The following is an 11,577-nucleotide window of genomic DNA, read 5'->3' on the forward strand; positions in this document are numbered from 1 at the left end:
GCTGGCCCACTGAGCTTTGGGTGGTGGCGTTTGATCATAAGTCCCCGTGTCCCAGGATGGGGGGTGGGGTGGGGAGGACAGTGGGGCTTAAAGACTAGTTCCTGATGTCAGGGGGCCACATTTAGGAAATCAAACATAATATCTCAGACACTCGTCAGGCAAGTGCCAACTCATGGCGTAGATGGCAATGCGTATTCAAAGAAGAGAAAAAGTTGGTGCACAGGAGTGGAATTGGGGAGGGCTTCCTGGGGGTGGTGGGGCCCACACTAGGCTTTAAAGGATGAATGTGATCTGGATAGGCAGATGAGCAGTAGTAGAGGGATTCCAGGCACAAGAATAGTGGGAGCAGAGGCTTAGACATGGGAATGAGTGAGGGGTTTTGGAGGTTAGCAGACAGACTAGAGGTAATCTCCCCCAGGTCACCAGTGGCCACCTTCATGGCCTGTGGCAGCCACCCCCGCCCCGTTCCCACCCTGCCAGGACCCAGCTTCTGCATGGGGGAATGTGGGGGGAAGCTGGGTAGAGATCTGGTAGAAAGAGGACCTCTGGGTTCCTTGCTAAGCCAGCAGAAAAGGAGGGTTATCGTGGGCCACTCTGGCCTTTTGGAGGACTGACAGCGGGCACCCACCTGCAGGGAGACAGCACAGCGAGGGCCCAAGGAAGTCAGGCTGTAGGCAAAAGGACTCTCCGGGCAGAACACTGCCTTGGTTCTTTGTCTGCACTCTGAAGGCATGCTGGAGGGGTTCCCCAGTGCAATTCTGGGTCTTTAAGGTGTAACTGCAAATAAGTTTTCCAACAAATTCCCCCAGGCATTGCCCGGCCCTCACCGGGATGCCGACAGGGAAGCCCCAGGAGGCACGTAAAACTTGACCCACTCTCCTCTTCCCAAAGCCCTTGGGCTCTTCCTCCAGAAGGAGGAGAGAGGAGAGGGGTGTGGCCTTCAGGGGGGACTGGGTGGCGCTGTGGTTCCCAGCCTGGGGATCTCAGGATTTGCCCCTCCTGTTTCCTGTCCCTCCTTCACCCCAGGGACTGCCAGCTCCCTCCACACTGCCTCTTCTGGGGCTCCCTCACAAACGCACACTTCGCCCTGATTTCTTTGGGGTCTGGAGGATGGCCCTCCCGGACCCAGCAGCCCCAGCATCTCACCCCTCCCATGCCCGGTTCCAAAGCCGGGAGGCTCTGCTCGCCTCCATGCCCCTGCCCATCCGCCCAGGCCCCCACCCCAGCCCCTCGCCTTCCCTCACATTTTCTCTTCCTGTTCTCAGGAGTCGGATCCACGCCTCTTTTCCGAAATACTTCCCCTCTTGCCCTCACTTTCTCACATAGAGACAAACAAAGACTCCCATACCCAGAAATAGACTCACAGGGAGCTGGGAGACACACACAGGCCGAGTCCTGCCACACACGCACCGGCGGGCGCGCATTCGCACCGGGGCCCCGGTGCAGGGAAGCACACAGAGAAGGCGTTTGTCCGTGCACGCACACAAACACCCACACCCGCGGCCACCGCGCCGTGCCCACACCAGGGCGCAAACACACCCGGCGGCCGAGACAAGGGCGCACACATCTGCGGACGCGAGGGGACACCGCCTCCCCGGGCACACCCCCCCGCGGCCGGCCTGGTGCAGGAGCAAGGCCTCCTCCGGGCTCGGCTCCCCCCGGATTCCTTCCAGCGAATGTTTCCCTACTTGGCCTGCCCGGTCTCTGGGGAAAGGGCCTCAGAAATGCGGCAGGAGCCACTTGGGGGACAGCTGGAACGGACTGTTCCCTGCCTGGCCCTGCCGGCGAATTCCCTAACCGAGAAACTATTCGTGGCGAGAGCCCGGGTGGCCGGCGAGCCCCCCGCCGCCTCTCCCCGTCCCCTCCCCGCGCCGCCTCCCCGCGGCCCTCCGGCGGCCTCGGGCTGCAGCGCCGCTGCCCAGCGCCCCGGAGCCGGGCTGGCCGGCGAGCCTCGCCGCTTATCTGCGCTGTTTGGACAGCGAGGGCTGGAAAGGCAGGCGTTTGTGTCCCCGCCGAGTCAACAGGCAGACCCCGGGCCGCCGGACTATTTCTGTCTTATCAGTGCAGGAATGCGGCAGCCGCGGCGGCGGCGGCGGCGGCGGCGGCGTGGGCCGTGGGCCGTCAGGGCAGCCCTGAAGGGGCCCCCTCCCCACTCCGCTCGAGTAGAAGTGTGAGAGAGCCCAGCAGGACTCAGAGGGGAGAGTTGGAGGAAAAAAAAAGGCAGAAAAGGGAAAGAAAGAGGAAGAGAGAGAGAGAGTGAGAGGAGCCGCTGAGCCCACCCCGATGGCCGCGGACGAAGTTGCCGGAGGGGCGCGCAAAGCCACGAAAAGCAAACTTTTTGAGTTTCTGGTCCATGGGGTGGTGAGTGGGGGAAAGTTAGCGGGGGAGGGTGAGCGAGCTGGCGCGGGCTGAATGGAGGGATGATCGGGAGGGGCCGGGAGGGGGCTCCCGCTCTCCCACCCTCTGGCAGGGGCGCCACGGCCCGCGGCCCAGCCCCAGGACGGTGCCGGCGCCCTGGCTTTCGAACACGTCGTCAGGCGGCGGGCCGGGGATGGGTGCCCGGGCGGGGAGCGGGACGCGTCTGCAGGGGTCCTTGTCAGGGGCTGGGGGTGGGACTTGGGGACTGTCCCCCCCCCCCCGCCAAGTGTGTGTGTGTGTGTAGGGGGGGTCCCCTCTGTACCAGACGCGTTGTCTTCTGTTCTCTTCCTCGTGGGCCCAGGTGTTCCCCTGCCCTGGGGGTGGGGGTGGGGGACACGGCAGGGGGTGGGCTGGGTTGGCTGCTCCTCGCTGGGACAGTGTCTCTCTGATTGTGTCTCAGGGAGCAAGGAGCAGGTGACCCTGGAGGCACTGCGAGCTGCAGGCTCTTTGGCTGAACAGCCTCAGCATCCTGGCTGGAGGGCTCTGGGGCTTTGCTGATGGCCTCTGCCATCAGGGTCAGAGAGAGACCCTCTCTAGGGACAGGTCCCAAGTGAAGGGGTCTGAAGATCCCCTTGGCCGACTCAGCCACCAGAAGCTGATGTCCTTAAATCCTCAAAGGTGTGAAGGAAGGCCTGGAGTCAGGGACGTGAGGCCTAGAGGCCAAAGGGGCAGGGTGGCCCCTTCCTGCCAGGAGCAGACTTGGAAGGCCCACAGGGAGCCTAAGGGAGCCCAGGGTGACCTGAGGGGATGGGACCTCAGGCTGAGGCAGCAGGAGCCAGGCCGGGAGAGGCGTGGAGGGCAGTGGAATGGGAGAGGCAGGGGCTGTGGGACTTGAAATGGCTACTGGGTTCGGAGCTGGGTGCAGAGGAGGCAGTCAAGTTGACTATGGCCAAATTTGGTTGTGACCCCAAAGAAGGCACGTTCTCAATGAGGGAGGCCAGAGTGCCTAGAATCTTGGTCCTTCGTTGGGGTGGTCCGGGTAGCTGGCACAGCCTTCTGGGGGCTCTGGAAACTTCTCCCTTGGGGCCTCTTCAGCAAATCAGCAAGTATCGATGGCCTTGAAAAATGGGAGAGCAGCTGACTAGGTAAAGGGGCTTCACTGGGGCAGCTTGTCCTCCAGTCCCAGAGATTTCTAAGGCCACTTCCCAGGGGTGCCCTTGTCAGTCAGCCAAGTTGCCTGCCCAGCCATGCTGCTTGGTGAAGTCCCTTTAAAAAGGCTCATCCAGGGGAGAAAGGGGGCTATCCATGTGGGTTGGTTGGTTTGTTTATAATTTAGCCAACTTAGAGCTCCAGTTCTTGGGTGGCTGTGAGTCCCACGGCTTCACTCCCCATACCCAGTCTGTACTGCAGTGGGGCCAGGCTCCATGCTGGGCCACCCCGCTGGAGACATGAGTGACGGGGTCAGGTGGGGTGGGGGAGGCAGACACACGGAAGGGCGGTTTTTGCTTTGGGAGAGATGGACAGAGACAGCTGGCCCGCTGGGAGTTAGGGACCTAGCTCAGGGCGAGCGGGACTGGAGGGAGAGTTGGCAGTTAGAAGGAATTCACCCAGCTCCTGCTCAGGGCTCCTCCGTGTGCCTGGGGCCATCTGCACTCTGGGAGACAAAGTGGGTAGCCTGTAGAAGGTAAAAGGGGCTGTGTCCCTTGCTCCCTAATGTCCTTCCTGCTCTCTTTGTCCCCTTCACACCTACCCTCCACTTTATAGCCCCTCCGGGGGCCTTCCCCAATCCCAGTTCTGGGATCTGGACAAGTGGGGTTTTGAAAGTCTGTGAAACATTTCACTCAATGAATTTGCATCTCATCTACATCCCATCTGAGGTGGCAAGGGAATACACCTGCCTCATCTCGCTCCCCATGGCACCCCTTTGAGCCCTGACTTCCTACCTCGCTGGGGCGGGGTGGGAGGGAAGTGGAGGAGTTCTGTAGGCTGGAACCCTCTCTGGTAATGCTGGCAGACAGGAGGGGAGAGATGGATGGAGGAGGAAATGCCGCTGCCTCTGAGCTCCCCAAGCCTCTGGGCAGCCCACCTCCAGCCCAGCTGCCTCCGGTCAGGGAATCCTGGTAGGGTGTGACCTCACTGGCTCCTGCTGCCTCCAGCCTTCACCTTAAGGGCATATTGGGGGGGGGGGCTAAGACGTCAAAAGCCCTGGGTGTGGAGGCTTGGCATCAGCCAGAGGGGGTGTGGTGGGAGCTGAAGGGTCAAAAGCAGGGGCCCAGAGAGAAGGGCGGGTTAAGGTGGGGAGCGCAAGCACAGGCCAGGACAGCCCAGGAAGTGGACTTGAGAAGCCGGGAGTGGAAAGAGAGACAGAAGTCCTAGCAGAGAGCGGGGCCTCTAACCCAGGTGAAGCTGCAGAGAGCAGACAGTCCGGGCCCCTCAGGAAACGGCGGTTCTGTGCTGCCTCTGCCAGGAGGCGCTGCGTGACCTTGGCTAGGTCGCTTTTCTCCTTGAGCCACGGTTGCCTCATCTGTCAAGTGGGGTGGGAAGAACCCCCTCAGTCGGTCTTGCGGAGGAACCTGTGGATGTGAACATCCTTTGAAAAGGTTGAAAGGCGCCATTAATATTCATTTTCGCGGTACCTTCCGCAGACCCGAGGCTGGCGATGCCCGGTGCAGCTGCCTGGCTTCAGTTAGCTTCCTGCAGCGAGACGCAGAGCCCCCTCCGCCGAGCCGCGCGGTGGCGGCGCCCCTGCCCCTCCCACCCCTCGCTCACGCTGGCGGCATCGGGGTCACCGGCCGGGGGGCTTGGGGTGGGAGAGACGCGGCTCACCGCGCCTGGAACCGGGGCCCTGGTCTGACCGGCGGGCGCCTGTTTCTGCTTCACCTCCGCCCCCGCCCTCGTCCCCCCCCCCCCACCCAGCGCCCCGGGATGCCGTCTGGAGCCCGGATGCCCCACCAGGGGGCGCCCATGGGCCCCCCGGGCTCCCCGTACATGGGCAGCCCCGCCGTGCGACCCGGCCTGGCCCCCGCGGGCATGGAGCCCGCCCGCAAGCGAGCAGCGCCCCCGCCCGGCCAGAGCCAGGCCCAGAGCCAGGGCCAGCCGGTGCCCACCGCCCCCGCGCGGAGCCGCAGGTGAGTGGGGCCCAGCGCGGAGGGGGCGGGCCACGGGACCCCAGGGACGGGGTGGGTGAGGAGCGGGACTGGAAGGAGCGAGGAAGAAGGAGCGAGCGGTCCTGGGTGGGATGCCCTCTGGGGAGGTGGGCCGAGGGGGCACCGGTCTGGTTCCTTTGTGTGCCCACCGTAGAGACTGAAGCTGCGGCCGTCGCGCCCTTCTCCTTGTCACCTGCCCCCTCCTTCTCTCCAGCCCTTGTCCCCAGGTTCTGGGAGACGCTTCTGTCTTTGGGGTGGGGGTGGGGCTGGCGGTCGGACTGAGGGCTGAGCTTTGGGGACGGTTTCCCCAAGTGTGGCTGTGCAGTGCACCGTCCTCGGTCCCCTGGCTGGACTGTTTAAAAGCCCCACTCCAGGCAGTCTCAGTCTGACTCTCTGGTCAGGGGGGTGGAGCCTGGGGATTTGCCCTGTGGGTGGGTGGTCTGCTGCAGAGTCCTGCTCTCAGGGGATTCCTAGGCAGGCAGAGGATGGGGAGCTGCCATCATCTGTCCTGGGGACCAGGTCTGCCCCCCCCAGCCAGGAGAGGCCAGCCCGTTCCCCTGTCTGAGCCAGCTGGGGACACCCTGAAAGCCCCTGCTGGTGTCTGGCAAGAGAGATGCCCCTCTGGGTTTCACTATTTAACCAAACACACATGCTTCCCTTTGCACACCAGATGGAGTCCTATAAAAAGAGTAATATGGATTTTACCTCATTATTAAATATTTTTTTACACATCAAGGAAAATTCACCATTTATAGGATTCCCAAGATGAATTCTTTTGCAAAGTGAATCATCCTTTCATACAGTAAACAAGTTCCTGATCTGTCTTGTGTAGATGGAGAGTTTCACATAGATAATTTCTTCAAAACAAATCAGACCTTTAATGAAAGGGGCTCACCTGGCCTTAGAAGAGACTCTTGGGCAGGAGGGGGCAGTGGCTGTCACCACACACAATGGTACAGAGCCATCCTCCAGGCTGGGTTTTAATCTCAACTTGCCATGGATTTTCTGGGGGTGTTTTTGGGAATCAGAAGCAGCTAGCAGGTCAAGAAGAGTCCCAAGTCCCAGCTGCCACCCCAAATCCAGCCTGCGGTCACACCCCCACAGGAGAAGCCTCTCTCTGGACCTCTCTGGGTGTGTTTCTGGACCCTGCTGGCAGGGTGATCCGAGGGCCTGCCAGCCTCCTCTTCCAAGCCCATGGTGCCAGGGTTGCAAGACCTCCCCAGCTTCACCCATCACTTCCTGCTCCAGGGATGGGAGAGGGTGTCTGCTTCTCTGCCTCTGAACTCAAGCCACCTTGGACTGTGTACCTCAGCTTAACAGAAAGGGAGACTCCTCAGAATCCCTCCTCCTCCTCTGCCCTCCCCCTCCCTAGCTTTTCTCAAGCACTTTTGCAGCTCCCCCCCCCCCGCCCCAGCCCTTCCTAAGTCTAAATTTCTCTGGCCTGAGGATGTGGTGGGGTGGAAAGGGGCACCAGGGCTAGAGAAAAGGACGGGGCCACGTCTGCTGCCCACAAGAGGACATAGCGCCATGCCATGCACCACTGCCGTAGCCCTTGGGCGGGCAGACGAGCGGGCTGTGGGAACCCCAGCCAGGCGGGTGGAGATGTCGGGATAATTTAGCAGGTGGCCTCGTTACTCCCAGATCTGTCGCCATGGTAACCTGGTTTTTTCTTTAAAAAATGTACAGTGCCAAGAGGAGGAAGATGGCTGACAAAATCCTCCCTCAAAGGGTGAGTGCCTTTCACAGCAGCCCCCGGCCCTCCCCCCACCCTGTGCTGCTCTGCCTCCTCTCCCCCCACCCCACCGCCCTGGACCGCTTCCCCTCCCCCCTCAGGAGCAGAGCTTCAGCGTCACAGCCACTTTCACTTTTTGTTTAAAAAGCTAATTAAGAAGTGGGGCTCCCTGGCCAGAGGGAGGGGGTGGGGTGGAGGGAAGGAGCAGAGCCACCGTAAGAGGTAGGGTCCTGGGCCCGGGGTGAGGCCCTGCGGGACTGAGCTCCTGCAGTCCACAGACATACATAAAGGTGTGGGACAAAGAGGTCACAAGAGCTAGGGGACCAAAGGCTGGCCAGGGAGTGAAGGAACTGAGGCTGGCCAGAAGGCCTGGACATCATCAGTGAACCGAGGCGCAGCGAGGCGTGCGGGGTAGCACGGCTGAGATGTGAGTGGAGCGACAAGGTGGGTGCCAGTGGAGAGGGAAGCAGCAACATCCTCTGTCTCAGGCACCCCAGGAAGGTCCAGAGGCCATATGACAAGGGCAAGGACTAGATGAGGTGAAGTCCCACTTGCTGGGCTCCGTGGCTGCGGCCTCCCCTAGTGATGAAATGCTTCTCGAGGGAGAAGCAGCTTTTTGTCCCTACATGCTGAGGTCTTTTCTGCTGGGTATGCAGTCCTGGGGAGAAGGCCCCGTTTGCACTCGAAGTTCCGTGCCCGGAACGTGGCCAGCACCCCTCTACACTCTTTGTATCCTGGGACCACCTGACATGCACGATCCCCCTACAAGACTGGCTGAGCCCCTCGTTCCCTGCCTTCCTCCTGCTATTCCAGATCCGGGAGCTGGTCCCGGAGTCCCAGGCTTATATGGACCTCCTGGCATTTGAGAGGAAGCTGGATCAAACCATCATGCGGAAGCGGGTGGACATCCAGGAGGCTCTGAAGAGGCCAATGAAGGTGTCTTGATTTGGGGGCAGGAAGAGGGCTCTAGGTCGTGTTCAGAGAATGAAGCAGTGGGATTGCCCCAGGGAACTGGGAGCATGCCGCATGGGCTCTATACTATACTCTTTATTTCTACAGCAAAAGCGGAAGCTGCGTCTTTATATCTCCAATACTTTTAACCCTGCGAAGCCTGATGCTGAAGATTCTGATGGCAGCATTGCCTCCTGGGAGCTTCGGGTGGAGGGGAAGCTTCTGGATGACGTACGTCCTGGCCCAGGTCTCTTCAGGTGCCCTGGGGTGGGTATGGGGCTGAGCTGAGGACAGAAAGAGATGGATGCACCATGGGTTAGGGAGTCAGCCCTGGCGAGGGGTGGGCGGCCTGAAGAGACAGTCGGGCGCAGAGGCCTGCTTCTAACCGTGCTGCCCTACCCGACCAGCCCCACCCACCCCCGGCTCGTCCTGCCCCCACGGTCCCTGTCCTGCCCCCACGGTCCCTGTCCCTCTCCCACAGCCCAGCAAGCAGAAGCGGAAGTTCTCTTCCTTCTTCAAGAGTTTGGTCATTGAGCTGGACAAAGACCTTTATGGCCCCGACAACCACCTCGTTGAGGTAAGACCCAACTTCTGCCTGGGCAACGGCCACTCTGCCACAGACCACCGTTCCCTCAACCACACGGATCTGGATCAGGGACCACCTGAGAGCCCTTGGCCCCAGCAGCCATGATGGGCCTGTGAGGTGACCCAGCTCTCCTCCCCTGGGCAGTGGCACCGGACACCCACCACCCAGGAGACAGATGGGTTCCAGGTGAAGAGGCCAGGGGACCTGAGCGTCCGCTGCACACTGCTCCTCATGCTGGACTACCAGGTCCGTGCCCCTACCCCAGACGCCGCCCCACACCCCTTCTCTTAGGGCAGATCTCAGCTTCCGGGGAACCTACCCGGGAGACCCATTTTCTTCCGTACCTCATCTTCTCCAGAAGCATGGTTCCCAGGAGCCCGATTATCACGTCCCCCCAGTCCCCAGCTGCCTGGCCCTGAGTTCTTTCCACTCCCCTCTCTTTTATCTTCACGGCCGTCTTTTCCCAGCCTCCCCAATTCAAACTGGACCCCCGCCTGGCTCGGCTGCTGGGCTTGCACACGCAGAGCCGCTCGGCCATCGTGCAGGCCCTGTGGCAGTACGTGAAGACCAACAGGCTGCAGGACTCACACGACAAGGAATACATCAATGGGGACAAATACTTCCAGCAGGTACCCTCTCTCGTGACCTCAGGGATGTGGGGGGCGGGCAGAGGTTCCAATAGGGGAAGTGCCTCAATGAGGTTCAAAGGCAACTCCCCCACCCCCACTTCTAGATTCCTGGGTGCTAGCGCACACCCTACCCTACTGCTCCACGCCGCAGCCTGTCCCTTTAGGCCAAGCCAGTTTAGAAAGTTCCGGAACCTTAAAAGGCTGACAGTGTGGGGAATGTAATATTCTTGGCACTTGGGAGTTGGGACCCCTGGGTTCCAGTCCTGGATCCAGACTCTACCAAAGTAGAGATTATTTGTAAAACTTTTTAAATAAACACAGCAGATAAGCTTGAGGCGTAAAATAAATCGACGTTTATTGAGTGCTTGCCGTGTGCCGGGCTCTGTTGCAGGCGGTGTGGGCTCATCTACTTAGTTTTCCCAGCCTCCCTGGTCATTACCATCCCCACTCTGGACACGAAGAAACCAAGGCCTGAGAGCTTAGGGGATTGGCTCGAGGTTGCCAGGTTAACGGAAGAGGCAGGATTTGCACCTCGGTGGCCACAGACCCCAGGCCGATGCTTTCGGCCGCGGCACCGCACCAGCCCACGTCCTTCTCCACGCTCCGCCACCTGCAGACACCCTCCTCCCCACTCCGGCAGCAATGAGGACTTAGACTTGCTCCTCTTGTGGCTGTCCCAGAATGGAAGGATCAGGGCTGTCCACACTCTTCTCAAGCAGATGAAACTGGTCTCTCTTTCTCTCCTACTTCAGATTTTTGACTGCCCGCGGCTGAAGTTTTCAGAGATTCCCCAGCGCCTCACAGCTCTGCTGTTGCCCCCCGACCCCATTGTCATCAACCACGTCATCAGGTGAGGCCCCGACTTGCTCCCGAGACCAGGGAGTCAGGGCAGTCCTGCCCTCCCTCCTCCTCCCACCCCCCACCCCTGCAACTGCCGCGGGTACCAAGGGCTGGACTTCCCTGGCAGCGTGGACCCGTCCGACCAGAAGAAGACGGCGTGTTACGACATTGACGTGGAGGTGGAGGAGCCACTGAAGGGACAGATGAGCAGCTTTCTCCTGTCCACGGCCAACCAGCAGGAGATCAGCGCTCTGGACAGTAAGGTGGGGGCCAGAGCCCAGAGCTGGAGTGGGACATTGACCCAGAAATGGCAAAATGCAGACAAGAGATAAGAGTACAGGCCTGTGGAGAGAAGGGGGCAGGTGGCCTTTCCCTCGCTCCTTGGAGCTCTGCCCATCCCCCTTCCCGGGCACTGCAGCCGCATCAGGGACCTAAGGGACTGCCCTTCAAAGGAACAGCAGCAAATCCCTCTCCCCCACGGCCCCCGTCCTCCTGCCCCTCCTCTCCCACATCACCATGGCCAGGCGAAAGCGTCTGTCTTTCTACCTGTAGATCCATGAGACGATTGAGTCCATAAACCAGCTCAAGATCCAGAGGGACTTCATGCTAAGCTTCTCCAGAGACCCCAAAGGCTACATCCAGGACCTGCTCCGCTCCCAGAGCCGGGACCTCAAGGTGAAGGGGACTCCAGGAGCACTGGTTGGAAGAGAAGCATATTGGGAAGACAGTAAATGTTGTTATATGACGGTGAGGGTGGGGGTGGGTGGTCCAGGCTCGAGGCTGACCCCCCTGCTCCCTCCCAGGTGATGACAGATGTGGCAGGCAACCCCGAGGAGGAGCGCCGGGCTGAGTTTTACCACCAGCCCTGGTCCCAGGAAGCTGTCAGCCGCTATTTCTACTGCAAGGTGCGGAGGGGCTCCCTGGACCTCAGAACCGCCCCCTCCCCCCCGCCCCTGCTCCCTCCAAGAGAAGCCTCCCTTCCCAGCCCGGCCAGTGGCCCTTGTCACTCCACCAACCCCCTCACCACGGAGCCCTCCCTGGGAGCCCTGCTCCCAGACGCTCTTCCAGGGTGGCCGGGTGGTTGGGATTGTCCTGTCACTCACCAGCAACAGTGTGACCCTGCTACTGCTCTCATTTCTCTAAAGATCCAGCAGCGCAGGCAGGAGCTGGAGCAGTCGCTGGTTGTACGCAACACCTAGGAGCCCCTGTGAATGAGCGCCACTGTGGGCCTCCGGCCCGGCCCGCCCCCAGGGGGACTCTGCTGTCACTCCCGTGACACCCTCCGGGTGAGGCGGGGAACGATTAAAGGTCATGCATCTGAGAGCGGCCTTGTGT

General features: G+C 60.9%; 1 protein-coding gene across 4 annotated transcripts in view; it reads left to right on the forward strand.

Annotated features, from left to right (window-relative positions):
* The window catches only part of SMARCD3 (SWI/SNF related, matrix associated, actin dependent regulator of chromatin, subfamily d, member 3), a 29,575-nt gene extending 18,012 nt beyond the window's left edge, over positions 1-11,563 (forward strand). For 2 of the 4 annotated variants that reach the window (XM_045086370.1, XM_045086371.1), the window contains exons 3-14: positions 5,275-5,486; positions 7,191-7,233; positions 8,050-8,172; positions 8,296-8,418; positions 8,669-8,764; positions 8,918-9,019; positions 9,241-9,402; positions 10,155-10,252; positions 10,370-10,505; positions 10,795-10,917; positions 11,046-11,147; positions 11,388-11,563. In XM_045086370.1, coding sequence (XP_044942305.1) covers positions 5,275-5,486; positions 7,191-7,233; positions 8,050-8,172; positions 8,296-8,418; positions 8,669-8,764; positions 8,918-9,019; positions 9,241-9,402; positions 10,155-10,252; positions 10,370-10,505; positions 10,795-10,917; positions 11,046-11,147; positions 11,388-11,441 — 1,374 coding nt within the window. In that variant the 3' untranslated portion in view covers positions 11,442-11,563. Of the gene's footprint in view, positions 1-2,139; positions 2,362-5,274; positions 5,487-6,532; positions 6,636-7,190; positions 7,234-8,049; positions 8,173-8,295; positions 8,419-8,668; positions 8,765-8,917; positions 9,020-9,240; positions 9,403-10,154; positions 10,253-10,369; positions 10,506-10,794; positions 10,918-11,045; positions 11,148-11,387 lie in introns of those variants that run through there. The other 2 variants (XM_045086368.1, XM_045086369.1) reach the window with 2 other exon arrangements.
* The last annotated feature ends 14 nt before the right edge of the window (positions 11,564-11,577 follow it).

This window comes from Mustela putorius, unplaced genomic scaffold (genome assembly GCF_011764305.1).
Source record: "Mustela putorius furo isolate JIRA1106 unplaced genomic scaffold, ASM1176430v1.1 tig00000929_pilon_pilon_pilon, whole genome shotgun sequence".
Lineage (NCBI taxonomy): Eukaryota > Metazoa > Chordata > Mammalia > Carnivora > Mustelidae > Mustela > Mustela putorius.